This window comes from Myotis nattereri (genome assembly GCF_964212035.1).
Source record: "Myotis nattereri genome assembly, chromosome: 13".
NCBI classification, from domain to species: Eukaryota; Metazoa; Chordata; class Mammalia; order Chiroptera; family Vespertilionidae; genus Myotis; species Myotis nattereri.
The window spans coordinates 45,884,595-45,910,517 of record NC_138088.1 but is presented as its reverse complement, the minus strand read 5'-3'; the positions used below and the strand labels follow the sequence as shown (position 1 = coordinate 45,910,517).

Sequence of the window (25,923 nt, the reverse complement as noted above, 5' to 3'; positions counted from 1 at the left end):
ATGCCTGAACTGATAGCTAGTCCTCTCAGAGTCAGTAAATCAATCCAGGGAGCTTCTAAGATGATTAAGTCAGCAAAGAAATGTGCTGAATGCCAAAGGCTCCCAATCAGGGGTAGGAGGCTGGACGGATCATATGCATTTGTGCTTCTCTAAACTTATATTCTGCAAATATCTGCTCAGCATTTATTTGGCCTAAATGGGAAGAAGTTATAAAGCTTGTTTCCCAATTTCTTTATGTTTATGACTCAAAAGTTGGCTGTCCTCCTTGTCATTTTGGAGATTCTACTCAAAAAAAAAAAAAGCAAAATTTAAACATACAAAAGCATCAGTAAACACTGTAGAATTTACAGCAGATTTCATTGAGATGGAAGAGAGGGCTATGCAATAGCACAGCAGACAGTACTTTGCTAGAGGGACAATCTCATTAAATCAATCTTTTCTCCAGAACTCTCTTCTCAGCCTCATAGCTAAAACTTTTCTTCATTCCCCAATACCCACCGCCCCCCATCCTGAAACCACTGCTCATTGCCATCTGTGAATGCACCAAAACAATACTTGTTTAACCACTCTTGCTTAATGCACGCAATGTGCTAGGATGACTGGTTAAAAGTAACATCCAAATCCCTGAAGTCAAGCCTAAGGATACTGCCTGAGCCTTCTCCCTCATAAGCAGTTTAGGAGAAGTAGAAACTGAAACTCAGGTACACAATGGGAGGATTTCCATCACTAGTGAAGTTGTAGGTTTGCAACAGTATTAAAATAAAACTCTTTGAATGTGTGACACACTGAGCTGATGCCAGTATTTACGCGCCTCTTAATCTGAGGTCATTTAATTAGAGAGATGCTTTTCTCAGTAGGGCACCAGGGAAGATGGAGAACCCGGAAATTAGGACAGGGGCCCAGAAGGGGGAAGCGAGAGCACCAAACATAAGGCTTGCCCATGTCACTGGCCCAGGATCAGCTCTGGGACAGCTTTTATACAGTCAACACCATTCCTCTTAAATCTTCATGTAAACCACAAGCTGAAATCTGAATAAATCGCCTTTACAACAGCGTGCCGATCAGAAAGGTGACCATTAGAGCCCTGGCCGGTGTTTCTCAATGGTTAGAGCGTTAGCCCACACACTCAAGAGTCACGGGTTCAATTCCTCATCAAGGGAACGTGCCAGGGCCAGGCGCATACGGGAGACAACCAATTGATATGTCTCTCTCACATTGATGTTTCTCTCTTTCTCTTTCTCCCTCTCTCCCTCCCTCCCTTCCACTGTCTCTAAAAATCAATAGGAAAAAATATCTTTGGGTGAGGATTAAGCACAAATAAATACAATTAAGAAAAATAAAAAATTTAAAAAAGAAAGAACTGTGACGATCAGAAAGAAAGTGCGGTGTTCCCTCCACCCACACCATCAAGGAACGGCTTACCTTTTGGGTGAGGTCACTGGCTTCATTGATGTATCGATCTCTGTCCTTCTCCAGTTGAAAGATGATCTTTCTCTGCTTCTGAGCCTCGTCTTTGTAGTTCTGGATTTCCTCCTCCAAGTTCCTCTTGGCTTGTTCATGGAGCTTCACCAGGTCTACCTGTTTCTGGGTCGCGTGGATTGCCTTGAGCATATTCTAAAAATAAGGACAACAGAGCATCCCTATTACTCAAAGTGTTTGGATATTTGGGGTTAGCTCCATTGTTTTAGAGATGAGTGAAGACAATCATATTCTCTAGAGCTTATTAAGAGCTCTAGAGCAGCAGTTCTCAACCTGTGGGTCGCGACCCCTTTGGGGGTTGAACGACCCTTTCACAGGGGTTGCCTAAGACCATCGGAAAACACATATATAATTACATATTGTTTTTGTGATTAATCACTATGCTTTCATTATGTTCAATTTGTAACAATGAAATTGGGGGTCACCACAACATGAGGAACTGTATTAAAGGGTCGCGGCATTAGGAAGGTTGAGAACCACTCCTCTAGAGAATATCACTGTATATAAAATATAAATGGACTAAATATTACATGTGTTAAAAGTACATTTAAAAATTAAATCGAATAATATTGTTTGCATGTACAAATTTACAGAATAAAGGAACAGTTTCCAGGATTACGCAAAAAAAAAAAAAAGATTCAATGATTTTCCTAAGGAGTGCTATGCATGTAATAATATCTAATCTATTACTTCCTGAGATTCCCTGACTAGTCTACTTTAAGCCAAAGGGTAATCTATTTTATTAACACTTGTTCAATCCTGGGAAACTAAAGGAAATCATGACAAGTCAGAATGAACAAATACAGGCTGTGTCTACTTTGATGAGATGAAGTTGTCTTGGCCAAAAGCCATCGGGCTGTTGTTAGGAAGCAGCCTCCCCACTCTGCACCTGGCCAATCACTTTTCCTCCCCGAAGGAAATCCTTGAGCAGGAAAGCTTATCTTATAACCTTGAAAATAGTTAATGTCCTAAGAGTGACTGTCAATGGGAGGAATCCTTTGGAAGGGGCAAGAGGAGGAAAAGGGTAGGGGTGCAGGGTCTCACCTGGAATGAAGGCTCTCCAGGCCTCAAACTCCCCCAATCCCTTTCTTAGCTTTGGACCATATTGAGCTCAAAGACTAGGAGAAAGAAGGGCGGAAAACCCAAAACCCCAACCCTACAACAATCCTGAAAAGATGGAGGCAAAGTTAGAGACTTTTTATATCACCATCCCTTAAAATCACCCAAGTTAAAATTTTATTAGCAGTCATCTCTGCTTTCTAGATTAGCAAAAGACACAGATCGTAGATATTAAACTCAGATATTTTGAATGACTTGGGCAGTCTGGGATGCCAAATAACACACCACCAATAAAAACAGAATCCACAAAACACTCTGAAATCCCCTGCTAGTTTACATAATAATGCTCCAAAATTCCTTTGTGCTCACAGGTGATAATGCAGTTTCAATTCACAGCCAGTAAACACTGGACTGCAGATAGCTGCTTAGAGGAAAATTGAGCACTATTATTTATTCTAATCTACTTTTGTTTGCCTCTGAATATCGTGTTATAGGCAGATATTATGGCTAAAGAAAAGGCATTTATTTACCAGTGTTACCGCAAGAGCTCACCTTATTTAACATGTCCCTTTCTCTCAGAAGCTCATCCATTGCTTTCTTATCAAGTTCTGCTAGTTTCTTTGAAGCCTCCACCTCTAAATCACCAGGGAGAAAAATAATGATAAATATGGAGTCAACCTAAAAAGAAATCTGCCCAGACGGCCAATGTGGTTCAGTGGTTGAGCATCAATCCATGAACCAAGACGTTCGATTCCCAGTCGAGGCACATGCCCAGGTTGTGTGAAAGAGGCAGCTGGTCAATGTTTCTCTCTCAACCATGTTTCTATCTCTCTCTCCCTTTCCCTTCCTCTCTCTCTAAAAAGCAATAAAAACATATTTTAAAATAAAAAGAATCTGCCCACATACAAAACTTGCTTTACATATTTATCTATAGCTATAAAACGACTGTTTATTAACTGTGACACACTCTTCATTATAACTGAGGAAGATCTTCCTGTCTCACTAGACCAGCGGTTCTCAACCTGTGGGTCGCGACCCTTTGGGGAGTCGCCTAAGCCCATTGGAAAACACATATATAATTACATATTGTTTTTGTTATTAATCACTATGCTTTAATTATGTTCAATTTGTAACAATGAAATTGGGGGTCACCACAACATGAGGAACTGTTTTAAAGGGCCGCGGCATTAGGAAGGTTGAGAACCACTGCACTAGACAGATGGAAACTGAGGCATAGAGAGATTAAGCCACATGCCAAGGATCTGCAGCTAGGAGGTAACAGGGCTGAGATTGGGAGCACAGATTCACTGACTCGAAAAGTCCTTGCTCTTTTTAAATCCTTCTTATTATACAAGTAATTAGAAACACAGAGAGAAACTAGAAATAAAAACAAGTAAAAAGAAAAAAATTCAAATCAACCGCAATCTCTTTAGGATTTTGATGTCTGCAGATTTTTTTCCTGTGCAAATTATATGTGTGTATCATTATAAATATGTACATGCATGCCAAAGTAATCATGATACATATATTGTTTTGTAACTTGCTTCTACAATTAACAAACAAATGTCTCTCTATATTATAAATGTGCATCAACATCAGAAGTTTTAATTACTGCATATTTCTCTATATGAAAATGTGTTATTTATTGAGCCAATTCCCCTTCTTAACATTTAAATTGCTTCCACTTTATTTACTTATTTGTAATTTTTAGCAACGATCCTGTGAGTTATTTTTAATTGGTTACTCTAGAAGCAGAAGTCCTGAAACAAAAGGAATTTTTTTAAAAGACATTTTTCTCCTCCTGCCAAATTTCTCCCCCCAAAATTAATAGCAATTTAATTCCTCACACAAACCACCACTAGTTATTATCATTCTCTTTGATCTTTGACAATGTGATGGATTATTAAAACCAGTATGCCTGTCTTTAATTTATATTTCTTTGTCTGGTAGTGAAGTTGACTACTTTTTCATGTTTAATGATCACTTATTTGTATTTGTTTTTCAAATTGTCCACACTTTAACCTTTGCCAGTTTTTCTCATAAATTGTTTATCCTTCTTGTGGATTTTTAAGAACTCTTTATGTATAATAAGGATACTAACTCTGACTGACAATATTTTGGTCATTTGCCTTCATATATAGTCTTTAGTACATTAAAAAATAGCTATTATTTCACTAAACTTCTCAATCTTGGCTTTATAGTTTCTACATTTGGTGTCAACTTTTTCCCCAAAAAAGTAACTTATTATCATACTACCATTTTTTAATAACCAGCCCATATTGTACAGTTGTATGAAACAACATCTTTATCTTAAATGAAAATTTTGGATCTTCCTGTGGCCTTTCCAATCTTTTCCATTGATCTGTTAGACATCTTCACTATACCATTTAATTATTGGAGCTATATAATACACTTAAATACCTGGGAAGGCAAATGCTCCCTTATCACTCTTCTCCAGAATTGCTAGGCTATTGTTACATGTTTATTCTTCTGGAGAACACGAGAATCCATTTTCAAGTCCCAGCAATATAATTCACTGGAATTTGTATGGATCATATTAAGTATACAGATTAATTTAGACAGATTTTTATCATTATTACATTAAGTTTTCTCATCCAGGAACTTGGTATATCTCTCCATTTTTCAAGTCTTCCTTTACACCTTTCAATAGAATTCTGTAGCACTTTTTATATATAGGTCTTGCAGATATCTTGGTAACTTCATTCATAGATATTTTATTACTTTACTTGTTATTGTGAGAGGGGGTTTTTCCATCATATTTTCTAACTGACTCCTTGTATGAAAGAAAGCTATAGATATCTATATATTTATTTTATAACCTGCCACCCTATTGAACTCCCATTAGTTCTGGCAGTTCTTCAGTTCATTTCTTAGGTTTTGTTATAGAAAAATAAATAAATAAATAAATGGAGGATTCATCCTCCTAACCATTATGTCTAATGCCACTCTTTGATCAGGCAGATTAAAGGAAGAGGTCCCTAAGAAGAAATAATGGTTAACGATATCTATAAACTAATAAGAGAGAGTGTGAAGACCTCTATAAGCATGATTTCAGTATGAAGAGTTGGGTTCAACACTGAATATGTAATTTCTTTTCAAAGCTTAGAACTATTGCAAGCAAAAGCACAGGAATTTAAATAGAGGAGTGTTTTTTAAAGTCACTAAGCCCGTTACAAAACAAGCTCTCAGGATCCATTCTCCTTCCCATCTGTCACATTAGATCGTTAAACTGTGCTAGACAGTAAGCATGCTGAGGGCAGGGACCTCCATGCACCCAGTGCCTAGCATAGTACCTGCACATAGTAGGCCTCCAATTTATCGAATGAAAGAACAAGTGAATGGAGAAACTGTCAAAGTAAAAGATTTTTTTCCTGATGTCTTAGAAGGAAAAATAGCTGCACTTCTCAAAGGCTCACATGACATATGTTTCCAATAAAATCTTACCTGGAGATTCAGATTTTACCTAGATGTACGTTTTTTGGTGATTTACGACTCACAGCAGCCCGCTGGGAGTGAATACAGTGTTCCTGCCTCACATATTCTGGTATAGTTGGAATTCAGACCCGATCCTCTGCCTCCAAGTCCAGGACTTTTTCAGACACCCCAAATTTGACTAGTTTCCCCTATTTTCAATTATATTCTTTTTCTTCTTAAAAAAATATATTTTATTGATTTTTTACAGAGAAGAAGGGAGAGGGATAGAGAATTAGAAACATCAATGAGAGAAATTGATCAGCTGCCTCCTGCATGCCCCCCACAGGGGATGTGCCTGCAACCAAGGTACATGCCCTTGACTGGAATCGAACCCGGGACCCTTCAGTCCGCAGGTTTGGCTCTATCCACTGAGCCAAACCGGTTCAGCTCAATTATATTCTTTTCAGAATGGGATCATAGTCTGTCCTATTACTATATACATAGTAATATATCTGTATAATAATAGATGACATTGAGTAAGCACTTACTATGTGCTAGGCCAGTGGTCAGCAAACTGCAGCTGGCAAGCCACATGCAGCTCTTTGACCCCTTGAGTGTGGCTCTTCCACAAAATACCACATGCAGGCACGCACATACAGTGCGACTGAAACTTCGTGGCCCATGCGCAGAAGTGGGTATTTTGTGGAAGAGCCACCCTCAAGGGGCCAAAGAGCCGCATGTGGCTCGCGAGCCACAGTTTGCCGACCACAGTGCTAGGCACTTGGCCCCACACGTTTTATGTGTATTAGTTTATTTCATCCCCCAAGACCTAAATATGGTGGAAGTGGGATCTGAACCCAGGCAGACGTGACTCCAGAGTTTGTATCCACAGTGATTTTTCTGTACTAGATGGCCTTCCCTGGCACTTAAATTTTGCCTCCACAGGCCAATGAGAGAGCTGGTAGAACAAGTGTTTGCCAGATGATAAAGTACTCACAGAGAAAAGGAATTAGAAGCCATTTACTTTCGTCCCACTAAGCCTTGGTACAGTATTGCCTCAAATACTGCTGACAGGGGACATTCATTTTCCTTTATCCCTATCTTTGGTGAGAAAACGGACTGATGCTAAAGGTCATGCAGAACCCAAACCTAACAGTACAGATGTCACTTATTCCATGACAAGTACTGAGCAATACTTTGGGCTGGATTTACAGTGTGCCAAGATAGTCTGTTGAAGAATTTTTAAGGAATTCCTAATGATGTCCCCTCCATATTGTCCACCCACCAGTTTGAACGTTGTTTCGCTGATTTCATTTGCGTGGTTTGTGGTTTGTACAGACAGAGCCCCGAGTTGCCAGATGACATTAGTCACCAATGAAATGTCTATAAATGCATTTTATAAAGGCACAAAATAATCCTTGATTTACCTCTCTCTAATCCCAAGATCTGACTTTTTAGAGTTTCCTTGTGCTGTTCTACTTCCGCCTTTTGGTCTTCAATCTGGTGTAATTTCTTATGGATTTGCTCCCTGATTTTGTTGAGCTTCCCGATGTCAGTGCGCATCTGATGAACTTCTTCCTCTTTGGCCTGTAATTAGTGAGAGAATTAAGCAGGGGGACAGTTGGTAAATAAAGGGTGACTGGATGATGGTAAACTCAGAACCAGAAAGAGGACATTCTTCCTATGTCAGTGTGAAGTTACTCTATTGGACTAAATCAAAACACACACTGTTTGGTTTTGAGGGAAATTGAAAAACTCTATTCTCTGAATAAAATATGTGGCTGTATAAGCTAAAAATAATAAAAAGACAGATTAAACCTGATGTCCCAAGGCACCACTGAATGCTGAGCTGTGTGTATCATAAATGTGTGGATTTTGTGTACAGACGCTATATTCAATTAGCAGTTTTCACAGACTCACAAAGTGGTCTCTTTCAGAAGGTTATTAACATGCCATAAAGTATTCAAACACGTTTGTACCCACATGGCCACAGCAGTACAATTACATCCACGAGAGGAGGGGGCCTCCGTCCTCAGAGGATGGTAGCCAATGGGTGTATATTCAGACAGGTGGACAGGGCAACATTAAAAGGTAAATCTACATAATGCCCGAAGGTACCAGAACAATAAAGTCTAGCAAAGGAAAACACCAAATTTTTGTCTATGGGCTTCAAGTTTTATGAATTTTTTTTACATTCAAATTAAATTCACTTTTCAAAATTTTGTCATTTTTAGAAATTACTGGGAAAGCAACCAGTGACACTTCTACAAGTAAACTTGGGAATTATCCCCAGGTCTTGCCACTGAAGAGACTGAACTTAGCTGGGCATGTAATCCTCAGATTATTGGGAGAAGTTGAATGCCCTCGGTTCAGGATCGCTTAACAAAAATCTATCATCTTTCAAGGTGCCCCAGTCGTGTTATCAAAAGAGAGAAGTAATGGCATAAGTACTTTTACTTTAAGTTCACCTTAGGGGCTAATATATTATTTTGCCGTAAGTAGTCGTTTCATTTCTGCTTTAACTTACAACATTCTCATAGGGAATGCTTTCGAGTCAAACCATTCTAGACTGTTTTAAATGTTCCTCAGCCTCGGGTCCTACAGGGTCCAAATTAACGGACCCAAATCCCTTTTCAATTGCAATAATAAGGTGTTCTAATTCAATAATTATGCATCCAGACCCCATAGTCAGATTTCAGAAAAATCCTGGAGACCTCTAAGACTGCATACAAAACAAGATACAAGATGTGCAATCTCTGTGTGTGTGTGTGTGTGTGTGTGTGTGTGTGTGTCTGTTCATATATTTCTGTTAGATTCTTAGAAGGGCCTGTGATGCAGAAACTGTATAATTCATTACTTGAATCTAAGTATTACTTTTGATCGGTCACTCATAATATTTATAACCAATATTCTAACATAATAGGGTTTACAGAGTTTTCAGAATTTTGTTCTATTAAGCATGTAGGCATAACATATGTACCCGGCATAAAGTTGTTGTCCAAACTTAACTTGCAAGCAGAAGAAGGGGGGGAAGAACAGGAGGCCTGTCTTAAAGTTTGCATTGGACAGAGTGAATATCATGCTTCTACAATCCTAGAAGTAAATACCTAATAGAACCAGTCCATCCCCCACCCTGCTCATTCTACCTTCTCCGTACAAGTAATAAAATGCAATCTGACTACTTTGCTATTCGCTCGTGTAAATGGTTTCTAGCTCTCGGCAACCGGTGACTTGCTAGGCTCAGTTACAAAGATGAACATCTGAGCTCGCTTTGGAAAGCATTTGCATAATCATATGATCAATAATCAGGTTTGCAATTTTATAAGTAAGAATGGGACTTATCACACTGTCTGCTTCCAGGCACAAAGCAATCACGGCAGGCTTGCACCTGTCTGATGCATCAAGGCTAATTCAGGTTATGGAACCGAGAGCTCCGACCGCACAGCAAACCTATAGGGAACGAAGGAGGGAGTGCTAGGCAACTGATGTGTCACTTGACGGTTACTTTGAGCTCCAATGCCTTCTGCTGGTTTTCCTGGGATAGCTGCTCGCAAACCAAAGCGTGTTGTTCGTTCTCTTGCTGAAGTTTAGCATTTCTCATCTGAAACTGCTCCAGTTCCTTTGCAGCTCTCTCGTTCAATATCTGAAAGAGGTGGAATGAGCTGGTTAATTTTTTTTTTTTATCTGATTACAATATCTGTGTCTCCACAGAGGAAGCCCCACTACTTTCGTCTTTGTAGAAATGGTTCTTTATCCCCGTGAAAGCTCTAACCCACTCAAAAATGATGAATGTTACTGGTAAATGGATGAGGAAAATGACACCTTAGAATGAATAACACAGAGAGGACCTTTTTTTTTCTGAGAGCCTTGGGAAGCCTTGTTCACAGGTGGTGGATAAATATTTTAATACCATTCGGCAGGCTTCCGCATACACAACAATTGCTATAGTCATTGCAAATGAGCTAGGGATTCGACCGAGTTTTATCTGCTGTGAGGCTCCGAAGCTACCTCTTCAGAAGCAAATCCTGCATTAACATGCCTACTACCTTTTCTGGAACAGAACCATTCACTAACACCAACACAATTCCCCTTTAATCCAACTTAAGTCAAAACCGTGGAACAGCAGCGGGATGGTTTCTAACAGCCCGACCTCAGTGTCAGCTGGCTTTTCCTCTTACACTCCTTGACGGCAGGTTTTATAAAAAGAGAGGGTTAGATTTTAGGGTGCCATTTCTGTTGGGAGAAAATTGGGGAGATGGGAAGGATATCAAATCGCCTGAAGGACAAAAAGAGAAAGACACGTATTTAGCTGACCTTAAACAGCGTGAGGGTTAGAGGCACCCTCCCCACACAATTGAAAACCCTCCCCACACAATTTGACTCCCCAAAAGCTTAACTACAGTTGTCCCTCAGTATCCACTAGGGATTGGTTTCAGGACCCCCTAGCATACCAACATCATGGATGCTCAAGTCCCTCATATAAAATGGCACCAAGCAATGCATACAGTTAGCCTTCCCCAACTGAGGATTCACAACTGCAGTTTCCTAACTGCGGATCAGAAACAGTATTTTTGATCCATGGTTTGTTGAATCTGCGTATGGGAAACCCGGAGGTAAGGAGGGCCAACTGTATATTTATTGAAAAACATCTGCATCTAAATGGACCCGTGCAGTTCAAACCCGTATAGTTCAAGGGTCAGTAAAGCTTTCGTGTAAGCAAGAGTTAAACATGAAAAGAATCCATCCAATTTCCCATCAACAGGGACTAAATAAGATGTAGCTGGCTATGCTAAAAATAAAACTGTTTTACAGGAGTCCTGGATATTGCTAAACAAAGCACTATAGTTTTATCATGATGTCCAAAATTCTCTCGGACTTCACGCTCAAAGAAGTCTCATATTTTACTTGAGGACACTATATATTGTTTATTATCTATTTTATTTCTGGCTCTATATAAAATAAATAAAGCAACTGACAAAGAAATGTGTTTTAATATCTATTTTTTAAATAGAAAAATGCTATATGGCTTGACAATTCTTTGGAAACTTCCTCAGAGAAAATATTTTCCAGAAATGACTTTTTTTCAATTACATGAACTGCTTCTTTAAGAAATGAGAAATGACAGACTAGAATTATTACTAAGTTACCTTAAACCACTATTACAGGGGAAATGTTACCAAAAAATAGTACCTTATTTAAAGTGTGTAAAGACTGAGCATGGCTCCCTAAACTTGAACCTTTAAAATAAACCTGTTAAAAATAAACCATCTTATATTTGCACAATGGAATACTATAAAGCTATGAGAGGGAATGCTCTATGAGCTCTGTCCAATAGGACTTTCTGCCCTGATGTAAATATTCTCTACCTGTGCTATCCAGTATAGTATCTACTAGTCACATGTGGATCTTGAGCACCTGAAATGGTGCTAGTGAAACCCCAGGAACTGAATTTTTTATTGTATTTAATTTTAAAACAAATTTAAATAGCCACATGTTGCTAATGGCTACCATATTGGAGAACACAAGTCTATAACTGTGGCAATGACATGAATGAATCTCACAGACAAATATGGAGAAAAGGAAGATAGACATAAAAAAAAGTACATCCTGTAGATTTCATTTCATAGTACAAAAAGGCAAATTCTGATCTCTGCTTAGAATTCGGAATAGGGGTGACCTCTGGGCGGAGAACATGACTAGGAGGGGGCATAAGGGAGATACCTGGAGTACTGTTTCTTGGGCTGAGTGCAGGTGACCAAGCGGAGAAAACCGATCAAGCTGGATAACTTGTGACTTACACACTTTTCTATGGTTATTATACATTAAGAAGATGTATGTGTGGTTCAGAAAATGGCCAGTGTGGTTCAGTTGGTTGAGCGTTGTTCTATACACTGAAAGGTCGCCAGTTAATTCCTGGTCAGGGCACATACTCAGGTTACGGGTTTGATCCCGGGTCAGGGTGGGAACAGGAGACAGCCAATCAATATTTTCCTCTCACATCTATGTGTGTTTTTTCTCTCTCTCTCTCTCTGCACTCTCCCTTCCTCTCTCTCTAAAAAATAAATTAAAATATATTTTTTTAAATTAAAAGTTAAAAAGAAATTAACCTGTTGGAGCTGGGGGGGGGGGGGGAAGGAGGGCACATATCTACCTATAAGAGCTATTCGAAGGGCTCAGTGTCTTATTACCAGCAACTACAGAGAAGGGAATTTGCTGCTTTCCAAAGAAAATACAAAAGGCCCCAACAGACCCTGAACCAAGATGCTGGTCTGGTTTTTGCGAGGACACCCATGCAGCCCGCACCCCACACACCTTCTGCTCCTTCAGCTGCTGCTCCAGCCTCTGCAGCTCCTCCTTGCTCTTCTGCACATACTGCTGCAGGGCCTTGATCTCCGTCTGCCTGGTGTCCATGTCCGTCTGAATCTGCTTGAGCTCTTTCTCCAGTTTTTCCTTCTTCCGAGTCTCCCTCAAAGCTTCGTTCTGACGTTGCTGGATTTCTTGTTGGAACTACAGGCACAGAAAGGACAGGGAGGAAAGACATGAACCCCTCCCCAGGACAGGTCCCAACCAGCCAAGCTTCTCCCTCTCCCAGGGCCGTCACTTTGTAGCAGCATTTCCCCCGTAGGTCAGTCATCTTTGAGCCCTAATGTAAAAACATCTCAAGAATATTCTGCTTTGCCCGGCCAGCATGGCTTGGTGGTTGAGCGTCAACGTATGAACCAGGAGGTCACGGTTCAATTCCTGGTCAGGGCACATGCCCAGGTTGCAGGCTCGATCCCGCAGCAGGGAGCATGCAGGAGCAGCCAATCAATGATTTTTCTCTCATCATTGATGTTTCTATCTCTCTTTCCCTCTCCCTTCCTCTCTAAAATCAATAAAAACATGTTTAGCCCTAACCGGTTTGGCTCAGTGGATAGAGCGTCGGCCTGCAGACTCAGGGGTCCTGGGTTCGATTTTGGCCAGGGGCATGTGCCTTGGTTGCGGGCGCATACCCAGTGGGGAGTGTGCAGGAGGCGGCTGATTGATGTTTCTCTCTCGTCGATGTTTCTGGCTCTCTATTCCTCTCCCTTCCTCTCTGTAAAAAAAATCAATAAAATATATTTTAAAAATAAATAAATAAAAACATGCTAAAAATAAAGAAGTGGGGTGGGTGGGGGCTGGGAACTTAGAAGAAGGGGGGAAAGATGGGGAAATGGGAAATATATGTAATACTATCAACAATAAAAAACATTTTTTTAAAAAATCTGTTTTGTTTTTCAGAGCCTTCCCACTAAATATCCACCCTGATGGTGGACACAAATCCACAAAGAAGGTATAAAATCCGATTAAATATGGAAGCCCAGAATCTAGAAAAGTTAAACATGGAAGGAACTCATCCAATTCTTCATCAATGGGAACTAAATTAAATGTAGCCAACTACCCCAAATGTGAAATCATTTTGTACATGAGTACTGGATATTGCTAAAGAAAGCACTAGAGCTTTATCATGGTGCCTGAATTCTATGAAACGCCTTTCTCTTATCTCATGATCAAAAGTCTCCTGTTTTTCTCCTAGAGTTGGGATTTGTGTGTTATCTATTTGACTTCTGGCTTAATGTAAAAGTGTTCAGAAGGGTTCAGCCAGATGGCTTCCTTTCAATGGAAAAGGATCAAGGGAACTACTTTCAGCATCTCCAGATGCAGGGCACCCTGACCTTCACCAGGGACAGTTTCTTGGGCCAGACAGAACTGTAAGCAGTGCCCTGCCTTAGTGGCTTCTCAGACAATGCTGAGAAGAGTGGCTCCAGTAGAACTGCTCCTGCAAGAACAAACCAAAGAAACAAGCAGAACAGTGGATGCCACCGTTGGACAGCAGGGCGGGGGTGGGTGGGGAGGGGAGGGAGGCTGGGGAAGGACAAAACCTCCTTCTGGAAGGAAACGGTCCTTCATCAAGCCCTACTTGGCAGAGCTGACCTGAATGATGGCGTGCTCTGCCTCTTCTCGGCTTCGCTCCGCACTCTGCTGCTGGTCAGTGGTCTGAGCTAAGGACTCCCGTAATTTCACCACTTCTGACAAGAGTTGGTCTCGTTCCTTTGTCACTTCTTCTTTGAACTTCAGTAAATCTCGGATACTAAAAGAGAAGAACACAGGAGTCAGACTAAACAGCCATCTGCTCATGAGGCCTCCTTATCATCCTCTGAGCTCATTTTCATAGGAAAGATTCTAGATCAGAGGTTCTCAACCTTGGCTGCACATTAGAATCACCTGGGAATCTTTTTAAAATCCCGGTTTCTGGGCCTCATCCTCCGGAAATTCTGTTTCTTTGTTATGGGGTGGGGCCACAACATTAGTAACAAGGAAACAGAATTTCCGGAGGATGAGGCCCAGAAATCGGGATTTTAAAAAGATTCCCAGGTGATTCTAATGTGCAGCCAAGGTTGAGAACCACTGCTCTAGATCAAGGATGAACACTATTCAGGTATGAAAGAGAAAGATCTTCACGCCCTGACATGGGAGCTGTTTGTGAGTTTTTAACTGAAAAAGTGCCAATAATACCATGCATAATGTAATCCCTTTTCTTATATTTAAGAAATTACAGTGTCCAGGGAAGGCAGGGGAGATTGGGTAGGTGGGAAGAGATTAATCATATAACTTATATTCATATATGCATAACCCATGGACACAGACAATAGTGTGAAGGCCTAGGATGGGAGATGGGGCAGGCTAGAAGGGGTCAGTGGGGAAAAAAGAGGGACATCTATAATACCTCCAACAATAAAGATAAATTTTAAAATTTTTAAATAAAAATTAAATTAAAAATAAGAAAAAAGAACTGATGAATAAGTACTCAATATGATAGAGATTAAAATTTTTATGATTAAATTTATTAGAAAGAATGAAAAAAATTTAAAACGTGTGTGTGTGTGTGTGTGTGTGTGTGTGTGTTTTATAGGGATTTAGACACCAACTAGTAGCTTATCTCTGAAAAGTGGAATTTAGGGTGGAAGACTTGGGGGGATGAAGTAAAGATCATCCATATCTCTGTGTTATTTTGAATTTGTTACAATCAGACTATAATTGCTATTGTCAACTCTTGTAATTAACCCTAAGGAGTTACGAATTTAGGAAACTACTGATTTAATATATTCCTTGGAGGTCTATGATTATAGCTATAAAGTCTAAAGTTAAGCAAAAACAAACAAACAACACACATTGCCATTTTTCTATCCACTAGCCACAGAGTATAGTTTCTCCCAAAGAAATGCAACACATATCAAATGTTTCCAACAACAAAATTTGAAAAATCATTCATAATGCCAGTATTTAGAGAGTATGTGATAATATTTGTTTATTGGAATTGTAAACCAGTTACTTCCACATTTCAAAAATCATTACATATAATTTGTCATGACTTTCTGCAGAATTAGCATTTCGAAAGTAGAAAAACTATGTCAGATATGACTTGTGCAACAGAATTAGACTAAAGCAAAGCAGCCACTTTAGAGCTGAGAAAGCAGAGGCCCTTGCAGCTGACAGTCATCAAAGGACTATTCCAAACACAATAATTTGATGATGTGTGTTTTTTTAACAACAGCTTTGATATAACATAAAACCACATTGAAACTCTTCTCCAGAAACAGAACCTCAAATCCTAAGTTTACTATGAAGAGAGAAACTACGCCTGAGGGCACTACTGAAGACAAAATCTGGGCCAGACAGTTTCTTCAATGTCCCTCCTCAACCATGTGCCACTTCTCATTAAAATGCCTCCTAACTGAATTAGAGCCCTTCAGTAGCTGCTCTGATTATGCTTGACTTCTCTAATTAAAAAATATTAAATAGTTTATATGATTAAATATTAAATATTAAGTATGATGGATACCATATCTTCTGTTTTTCTAGTCCCTCCCCCAATACCTACATTAGAACTATTATCTATCAACATTGGATAAATGCATCTAGAAAGCATAAGAAATCTAGATTGCAGTTAGATTTGGTTAAAGATGCCTAAGAAAGTGCATGTTCATTCCTGATTAATGCAAGGTTTTGCATGGCCTGCACAGTGCTAAGACTCCTGAAGGGAAGGGAAAGATGTCTTAGGTCAAGGGGTTCACAGCCTAATGGGTACAGAAGCACATCAACAACTAATTTCAATTCAATGTGATCAGTGCCAGACTTGAGGTAGATGAAGATCCTATGGAAACAGTGACTCTTCTGCTTGGTCATTGAGTCTGGGGGTGGGAGGGGAATTGGAACAGAGAAGCTCATGGCCAGGAAGTTAAGATAGTGTTTGAGATGGGTCTGGAAGGATGCAGAGTTGTGTACTACGTGGAGAAGGGAAGAAAAAGCATTCCCGGCATAGAAAACAACATGTTCAAAGGCATGGAGGCAAGTAAGGACAGTGTTGCTGGACATGAGTCGAGCCAGCCTAACCAGGGCACATCTATGAATAGCCCAGAAAAACATGTTCAAGATTTTGGACTTTATCCTTTAGGAATGGATAGATTTTCAAAGGTGTTTATGCCGGAGATGGAAGCATGTGGGTACATGTTTCAGCATCATAAACCTGGTATGTGGCAGATGGTAAAGAAGAGAGCTGTCTCCTTGAAGGCAGGGAAACCAGCTAGGAGTCTACTGCCAAGTCCAGCAGGGCAAGGGAGGTCCAAACCAAGGCAGTAGCACTGGAGATAGGGGGGAGGGAAAGACTGAATCAACAAGACAAAGTTTTAAGGGAAGAAGGAGTGGCAAGGGTGAAGAGCAACTGTTTTCTGGCCAAGAACCTGAGAAGCTGGAAGGATGGTGATGCCACTAATTGGGGGGGATGTGTGTGTGTGTGGGGGGGGGGGTTACATGGGAGCAGCTGGAAATTAGAGCCAAAAAGCATCCAGTTCCATTCCACACATGTTTGAAAGAAATAAACCTAAAATCTTTATTCATTTTGAAACTGTAGTACTGATTCTTATAGACCCAAAAGTTTAATATAACCATAAATTAGGAGTTTTGTATAGGGAGAAAGGGAGTATTAAAAAGAAAAAATAGCAATAGACAGAAAACAATCTCTAGGAAACCAGAAAGAGAGAGAAAGAGAGGGAGAGAGAGAGAGAGAGAGAGAGAGAGAGAGAGAGAGAGAGAGAGAGACTGAGACTTATATCATGTTCAAAGTGACACTGGCAAACCCCAGGCTGTCTGTTGAAGGAGTCCTCTACAAAAGCAAATCCAACATAAATCAGAAGGCTATGACCTACTTGCTATCCTGGTCCATTGTCAGTCCAGACCCTTGCTCGACTAGTTTGGTTAAGTTCACGATCTCCTCTTTCAGGGCAAGAATCGTCTCCTTCGCCTTCTGCTCTTTATCGTAGGCTGCGTCCACCATCTTCCAGGCCTTTTCAATTTCCTAGATGGGCCACAGGACATCAGTGAGAAAAATCAAACTAGGTCCCAGATGCAAGGTGAGCTGGGTAAACAGAATAATAAAACCACTACAATCCAGTAGTCATTTATGGGGAAAGAAGATTATATAGTATACATTGTGCTTTAAATTTGTATTGAGTTACTGAATTATTCAACATGAGTTAAATCCATGCTGAACACCGGTTTTTAAGGGGGTATTGGAAAAGGGTATTTTTTTCTTGTGTTGGTGAGTGTGGATACAAAACTCACATACTGCAAGGGTGGCTATAATAGGAGAATGTTTCTAATAAAAATGTTAAGATATGAAAGCTAATGGGCTTTCCAAGCCCAGATTTTTTTAAATAAGCTTTATCACATAAGGAATGATCTTGGATCTAAGCCCTAAATTTGAAGCTCTTGATAGATTCTGAATTAAAAAAATATATTTTGTCCTTAGGTCCCAAGTGAACTCCTAATGGCCATGTGAGCTTTAGAACAAGTCATAGCAAAGTGGTCTTAGCTGTGATCTAATTGTACACACAGTCTTGGTAATTCCCATTTCCAGGAACTCAAGCCCAGGCCTTTTCATCAAATGCTTATAGAGAAAGAACAAAACCCACAGCAGGGAATGGGAACAATGACTCATGTAGCTTTGGCTTCCTTACTATTATGAAATGCATGGTTGAATATTAACATAAATACTTAAAAGTGAATTACAGCCTTCAAATAAATAAAAAAGCACAGTAAATATGGCAACAGTCTTGATTTTTACCCTGCCACTTAATTTTCTTACAAAATTTCATCCAGTGGCATGTGAGTCCTTTATATAGCTAAGAACCTATTGGCTTAAGGTAAAAAATATTCCACTTTCATGTTGACAAGGAATAAAATGAGTGGTAGAGAGTATTTTATTTAATTAAATAAATTCATGCTATTACAACAGAAAGAGATGGCCCTAGGGTTACAATTCAGTGATTTAAAACTGAGTGTCAGTTTATTGAGACATTTTTTCTATAGCAACCGTATGTACTATTTTTAGCAAAACAAATGAAGAATATTCAAATGAAAACATGATTATATATGAAGATTTGTCCAAATCAACTTCACTAATTAGATTTTAAGCAATTCATGACTTCCATTTCCAGTTTTTAAATTTACAATAAAAAGTATGTGTGTTTTCATTATAAAATGAATTGGAGCCTTCTTTATGTTGGTTTTTCAGGAAAGAGAAGGAAATGACAATAGGGAGAAAATAACACTTCAAAAAAAGTTGTTTCTAAGAAAACATGTCATATTTTGCACTAGTCTTGGAAATTTATTTGAAGTGGCTGACATTTAATTGCATGACATCAAAGGAATTTCTTAAAAGTCTGTGAATTTTTTCTCATCACTAGGGTTTTAATTATAAATTAAGATGTCTTAACCTCTTATCACCCTGAAATCAACATGGAACATTTATGTTTTACCTTCAAAATAATGCAACATGCTTCAGGATAGAAAAGAAAGTGTAAGACTAAGCCAGACCAAATCCCTGTTCTCCCATTATGAGGAACTGGGAGGATCAAGGCAGAAGCAAAGAGATGCTATGAAAAAATACAAATATTACTATTTGGGTATTTTCAAGCTAATATTTCCTAAAACAGTAAGAAACAAAAAAAGTAGGAATAGGAAAATATCTTTAACAAGCCATCATCATGAGATATTTACTTACTACTCATCTTGTATCAAACAAGACATAGACATGCTAAGATTCCTAATATTGCTCTTACTTATCTCTAACTAGAGGCCCGGTGCACAAAATTCGTTTACTGGGGGAGGAGGAGCGTCCCTCAGCCCAGCCTGCACCCTCTTGCAGTCTGGGACTGCTCACTCCTTACTGCTCGCCTGCTCACTGCTCCTTACTGCTCAGCTTGCTGCTCCTTAGCGCTGCCGTGGAGGTGGGAGAGGCTCCTGCCACCACCGCTGTGCTCGCCAGCCATGAGCCTGGCTTCTGGCTGAGCGACGCTCCCCCTGTGGTAGTGCACTAACCAGGGGGCAGCTCCTGCATTGCACGTCTGCCCCCCAGTGGTCAGTGCGCAGCATATCAACTGGTCGACCTGGTCATTCCACCGTAATGGTCACTTAGGCTTTTATTATATAGATTCTTTGGGCTAGACCATTATTCCTTTGAAACCCAGCCAGTGAAGTTTTACATTATTTTCTGAATAGTAAAACTCATCCAGCCTAATTATTTTCTTTGAAAATGAACATTATCCCCTAAGACAAATGAATACATAAATCATGTAAATTTTACCTTAATAACTCATTTACTACCAGCCCAGAGCTGTCAATATGATGAAAAGATGATGTTTTAAATAAAGAATGCATTTACATACAGGACACTGCTCTCCACTGATTTCGTTTCTAGACGATCACTGACCTTTTTCAAGGATGCAATGGTGGTCTGGTCATCCTGAGAGAGCTTCAGGGCAGTGGCGACCTTCGCGGAATTCACCACAATCTCCGCGTTCAGTTCTCTGCATTTGGCCATCAGACGCTTTTCATTTTCATAAGACTTTTTCATGATAGCATGAAGCTTCTCATATTCAAGCCTAAATCTCTCCAGGCTTTTGTCGCCTAAAAGTTCATTGAGAACCTCCTGAAAATCCCTTTCGATTTCTTCAAATGCCGTTTCTTCCAGCACTGCTTTATCACTCTTTTCCTGTACAGAAGAGCAGGGATGGGAATGAGCATTGCAACATTTACACCATGACGACTCAGAAATTGCTGTGAATATCCATGAACAAAAGGCCTTCAGACAAGCCAATCAAAAGCCACTGACAATTAGAACATTTAAGACTATATGTCGGGAAGGGAAAAAATATGATGTTCCTCCCCTGATGCTCCAAAATATACAGGGGTGGGCAAAAGTAGGTTTACATTTGTATGTACACAAAACACAGAGGTTTATTCCTGTATTATTACTTATTGATTATTGTAGTATTTATTTGTATAACAATTGTAAACCTACTTTTGCCCAACCCCCCTGTATATAATATTTCCTACTATATGGTGTTGTTATGGATTGGATTAAATAGGATAATTCATGTTCAACACTTAGCCAACAGTAGGCAAGCAACAAATTTTTATAGCTGTTACAATGAATTTCTATAGCTTGTCCAAACTCTGATCTGTTTTCATTTCACCCTACTTCTTACTGCACCCAGGACTGCAGAGGGAGTCCACAGCATGTTGGGGTCAGACATAGGGAGATTTTGGTATAAACACCATGAAATCACACATATTCACAGTGAAACCCATCAGAAATAGGCAATAGTCTCCTACAAGATATTCCATCATTTTTATCCCTTAAGAAAATTAGGTCATCTCCACAGGTATACTGAAATGCTCCCTGTGCAAAGCTCAGGTGCCTTTTCCACATTTGCTTTCCATGATTATCTGGACAACAAGTTCTTAAAACTATCAGCCCAGATACACAAATGTAATTCAATAAAGTCTGGCTATGACTTAGGTGAGAACCCAGGAGTTAGTTATATAGGATTTCTTATTTCCCTAGTGCAATGGTCAGCAAACTGTGGCTCGCGAGCCACATGTGGCTCTTTGGCCCCTTGAGTGTGGCTCTTCCACAAAATACCGACTTCTAAACATGGGCCACGAAGTTTCAATCACACTGCACGTGCGTGCCTGCCCATGGTATTTTGTGGAAGAGCCACACTCCAGGGGCCAAAGAGCCGCATGTGGCTTGCGAGCCGCAGTTTGCCAACCACTGCCCTAGTGTATGGGTTGAATTGTGTCCCCGCTCCCCCACAAAGTTATGTTGAAGCTCTAATCCCAGTACTTACTAATGTAACCTTACCTGGAAATAGGTCATTGCATATATAATTAGTTAGGCTGAGATTATACTGCAGGAGGGAGTGTCCTAACCCAGGAGCCCTTATACTAGTAAAAGGAGGGTGAGTAGATTATAACTTCGTGGGGTAATGGATGTTAACCAAACTTACTGTGGTAATCATTTTGCAGTATATACATATAGCAAATCATTATATTGTATACCTAAAACAAAGATAATGTTACCTGTCAATTATATCTCAATAAAAACCAGTGGAGGGGCGTGGATTTGGACACAGACACACTGGAAAATGCCATGTGAAGACAGAGGCATATAGATTAGACTAATGCAGCTCCAATTCTACACATTTTTGGTTTTCAAAAACATTTGTACCCTTGGTTAAATTTCTAAAGATGGCATGCAAGCAAAACTGAGCCCACATCTTAAAATAGATGTCTGAGTGACGAGCATATCTATAACATTTCATGTAACAATGTTAGTACTAATGTTAAGTTTTCTTCCTGACTAAGAGCAGTTTATTGCAAAGATCACAATTCAGCAATCCCACAAAGGAGGAAAAAACCATATTAAGGAAATATGGAGCCGCTGCTGCTCTATGCTTTCCCCTTGTTGATGCTAAACATGAGCACACACAAAAATTCATCATGGCAATGTTCTCAGCTCCATCCCTGTAAATGGTATTAACGTCAACACTTGATCACCAGCCTAATGATTTGTTGGCAGACCAGGTTTTCCCTGTACACCTGGCCCTTAGCACAGGAGTAGGAAAATATCGGAGAAAGAAAAGTTTTAAAGAAACTTTGATGAGCAAAAGAAATGTGTTCATATTTCTATTTTTAAAATACGCTATAAAAAGAAAAGCAAAAATGCTGTGACCAACAACCAGTTGGTATCAACACTGTTATGGCCTATAAAGCTATCTATTTTGGAAGCATGGTTTCAACAGGAACTAACCAGAGAGGAACTGTGTTGCTCCTTCATTCAGCACCTATTGAGTGTTTACTATCTGCCAGGCACTGTTCTAGGTGCTGGGAATACCAAGTGGTGGGGAGAAGGAAAAGGGAAAGAGAGCCACAATGAAAAATGAAGCCAGAGTGGGAATTAACACTTATGAAAGCAGAGGTGAGAGAAAGTTGGCTGAGATCAAGTGGGAAGAAACACAGAAAGAAGAAATAAGGGGAGATAATGATAGGAAAGGGACTGGGAAATAATTATTTCATAGTATTGGTATCTGGAGCTAATGTACGGAAAAGGAAGAAGAATGAGATAAACCAATGACTAGTGGCAGGGGGAGGAGGAAATCCTCAGAAGCAAATAACAGGGGGGAAAGGGAGAATTAGAAGGAACGGGAGGAGAAGATGGGAAGAAAAGAAATATGAGTAAGTGTGAGCAGTGGGGGAAAGAAATGTGGCCCCGGCAGCATGGATATAAGAGAGACAAGAGGTGATGGAGCCCAGGCAGTGAGGAAGATAGAGGGTATGAAAGAGATTGTATGATAAGGAGAGGGAACTATTGACCAGGGAAGATGCAGTTTAGAAGGGGAGATTAGACATGGAGGAGATGGAATGCTGAGGGGATGTGAATGGTGTAGAGGAGACATGAGAACCAATAGGGGTGGAAGTATGATGGTGGTGACAGGAGCTGGGACCAGGGCTGGCCTCATGGGTGGGAGACATTGCATAGGGCCCCTTGCTCAGACTGGCCCCATTCCCCAGTCAGTTTACTACACTACTCTCTCATGGGATAGTTAGAAACATCAGCTGCCTCCTGCACACCCACTACTGGGGATGTGCCCGCAACCAAGGTACATGCCCTTGACCGGAATCGAACCTGGGACCTTTCAGTCCGCAGGCCGACGCTCTCCGCTGAGCCAAACCAGTTAGGGCTCATCCTGAAATTCTTAATAATTTTTTACAAGGGGCTCTGAATGTTCATTTTTCATTGAGCCCCACAAATTCTGTAGCTGATCCTGAATGGGACTGACCATGAGATGGGTGAAATGGGGGAGAGCTCTGATAGGGCCATGAAGGATTCTGGTAGGGCCTTGGTGGACGGGGGCTATGAATGGCAAGTGTGGACAGGGGCTATGAATGGCAAGTGATGCCATCGAAGTTATAAATGAGGGTGCTAATGGACAGGCAGCTGTCTTTAAAGGGTTGCAGAGATTACCCCTCATCGGTGAGGCTGAAAATGGGGTGTGCTACAATGGTGGGGAGTGAATAAAGGCTACAAGATCATAACACAATGGCCAATGATAACACGGGGCAATGGTGATGGGCTGAAGAACTTAATGAGGATGTGTTACAGAAGGTGACCCGTTGATAGGGAATCATGGTGTGACAAGTATACAAGGGTCAGTGAGTAGGGGTGACAGTAGATATCTCCTAAGCCTTCTTATAGGTCCCATCAGTCCCTGAGCCATCAATATGTCTATGTGTCTCTCTCTCGTGGCTCAAAATGTAGGAGTGGGTGCTGGTCGTGTGTTTCCTACCGCGCTTAGCACAGCGCCAATGTAATAGTTGGGGGGGGGGGGGGGCAGAGAGGAGTGGTACCCACCCAATTTAAGGAGGGGCAGGAGGTGATGGGGCCAGAGCCAACTGGGACAGGGGGGTAGGGTGAGGTTAGGATATTAATGGGGAAAATATTGGAATCGGTGGGTATGACAGAGGATAAGTCGACAGGAGAGGCCCAAGGGGAAGGGGTTGAGCGAGAGGCGACAGAAAGGGGCGCTGACTCCTGACCTCGGCCATCCTGACGCTCTCTGCGGGCGGCCTCAGAGGCTGCTGTGGAGGTCGAAGAAACCGGGCGGGACTCTGAGGAAAGGGCTGTGCACTGGCCCGGGCGTCTAAAACCGCGCCACGTTATTTCTATTTCCGGCGGGGGGGCGGGGGCGGGCGGCGCAAGCAGACGCTGAGGCGTCCTCCCGTCGCCTGGCAACCGCCACGCTCTCTCAGGGCGCTGCGGCGTTTCGAAGCCGGAGGCGCCCTGCAGGCTCCCACCGGGGCCGCGTCCTCCCTGGAAATATGCAAATCTCCTAAATGGGGCGGGACCAAGGAAATAAGGGGGCGGTGCCTCTGCGAAGCTAGGAGGAGTCCCAAGGGGCGCACAGAAGTTAGAACTAGCAAAGAGACTGGAGAGAGCGAATGGCTGGAGGCAACCGAGAAAGAGGCCTGTGGAAGGGACAGGGAGCCGGCAAAGGAGAGCCCAAAGACCAACGCTAATGAGGAAATGTGGGCCAGACGGTTCTGGATGGGGAAGGGCCCGCAGCCACCCTCTGTGACAGAGGCCCTGTCAGGGGAACAAGAAATCATCTCAATTCGAGCCAATTCCACCCCTTAGGAAGCAGTTCCTGTGTGCAAAACACAGGCAGGAAAAACGAAGATAGAGAAACTACGGCCTCCGCCTTTACAGAGTTTGGTCACTAGTGTGAGAAAAGTAGGGTGCAGAGTTCAAGACACCCTGGGAAAACGTATTTGGAGCCACATCGTGAAAATCTGCTCTTCTCTCAAGACCTCTCACCCTACCTCTCTCTTCCTCCCCTCTCTCTTCATGAATCATGCAAGAGCCCTCTCGTTCTACTTTTCCCCCTTTATCCCCATCCTACCCTCATCCTCAGCCCCTTGACATTCATGCTACTGTGCTGGGATATGTAATTTGAAATATGTATACCATTTTTATTCGTGTGTTTGTAAATGTTTGGTAATGGTATCAGACTTTAGGGGTCATCTTATTTTCTACTTTTTTCACTCGACATTCTTTTTCAGGATCTATCCCTGTTGCAGTTGGTGTTGTCATCCCAGTTCCTTGCTTCTGATTGCTGCATAGGACCCTGTATTGGACCCCCACACATTTCACTTCTACCTCCCAAGGGATGGGTACCAAGGCTGCCTCTGCATCCCTAATACCACCAACAAACAATGCAGCGATGATTGTCTGTGGTCCTTTCTAGATCTGTGTGCAAATTCCTCTGAAACATATACCTAGGAGTGAGATTGTTAAAGGCATAGGGAATGCACAGGGTCATAGCATTCACATATGCAATTTGTCCTACATAGAGACACCCAGCCAGGAGGCCAGTGGGGGCTGAAAAGCAGTCCCTACTCTCTCCCCTGTAATGTGCCTGCTGGAGGAAGATGTCTCCTTTTCTTCCCACAAAAGCTCTGTTCCCTAGTCAAGTCATGAACCTAGAAGGCTGACTACCCAGAAGTTATGCCTGTTTCAAATTCACCTGCACAGTGGAGAACTCCATTTTCCAATGCCACAGGGTTGTCTAGCAGCCTGATGGAGGCCTGAGTACTTACCTTCACCAAGTACTGCTAGATTGCACACCACAATTGCTGCCCTCCACTCTAGGGTAAGGGTTTCTGCCACCCACGCCCATCCTTGCCAGCATGTGGTAGTTACTTATTTATAAATTCATATAGTGTTTACTAAGTGCCAGATACTATTCTAAGTGCCTTATAAATACTGACTCATCTAATTAAACAATTTTTAAATTTTTCTGTCAATATTGAATAGCATCAATATTGAATAGCATCAACACCTGTTTAGTTAGCATTTCTCTAACTACTAGTGATATTGAACATCCTACATAATAAAAGGGTAATATGCAAATCGACCGAACCACAGAACAACTGGTCACTATTACGCACACAGGAGCTGCCCCCTGGTGGTCAGTGCGCTCCCACAGGGGGAGCACCGCTCAGCCAGAAGCCAGACTCACGGCTCAT

The 25,923-nt window shown here is 41.2% G+C and overlaps 1 protein-coding gene across 1 annotated transcript in view; it reads right to left on the bottom strand.

Moving 5' to 3' along the window:
- The window catches only part of CFAP58 (cilia and flagella associated protein 58), an 83,485-nt gene extending 59,417 nt beyond the window's left edge, over positions 1-24,068 (bottom strand). The window contains exons 1-9 of the mRNA XM_081105284.1: positions 23,935-24,068; positions 19,763-20,044; positions 17,199-17,347; positions 13,927-14,083; positions 12,286-12,480; positions 9,479-9,616; positions 7,401-7,560; positions 3,091-3,173; positions 1,423-1,614 (exon numbers count right to left, since the gene is read on the bottom strand). Coding sequence (XP_080961410.1) covers positions 1,423-1,614; positions 3,091-3,173; positions 7,401-7,560; positions 9,479-9,616; positions 12,286-12,480; positions 13,927-14,083; positions 17,199-17,347; positions 19,763-20,044; positions 23,935-23,943 — 1,365 coding nt within the window. The 5' untranslated portion in view covers positions 23,944-24,068. The remainder of the gene's footprint in view (positions 1-1,422; positions 1,615-3,090; positions 3,174-7,400; positions 7,561-9,478; positions 9,617-12,285; positions 12,481-13,926; positions 14,084-17,198; positions 17,348-19,762; positions 20,045-23,934) is intronic.
- Between the last annotated feature and the right edge of the window lie 1,855 nt (positions 24,069-25,923).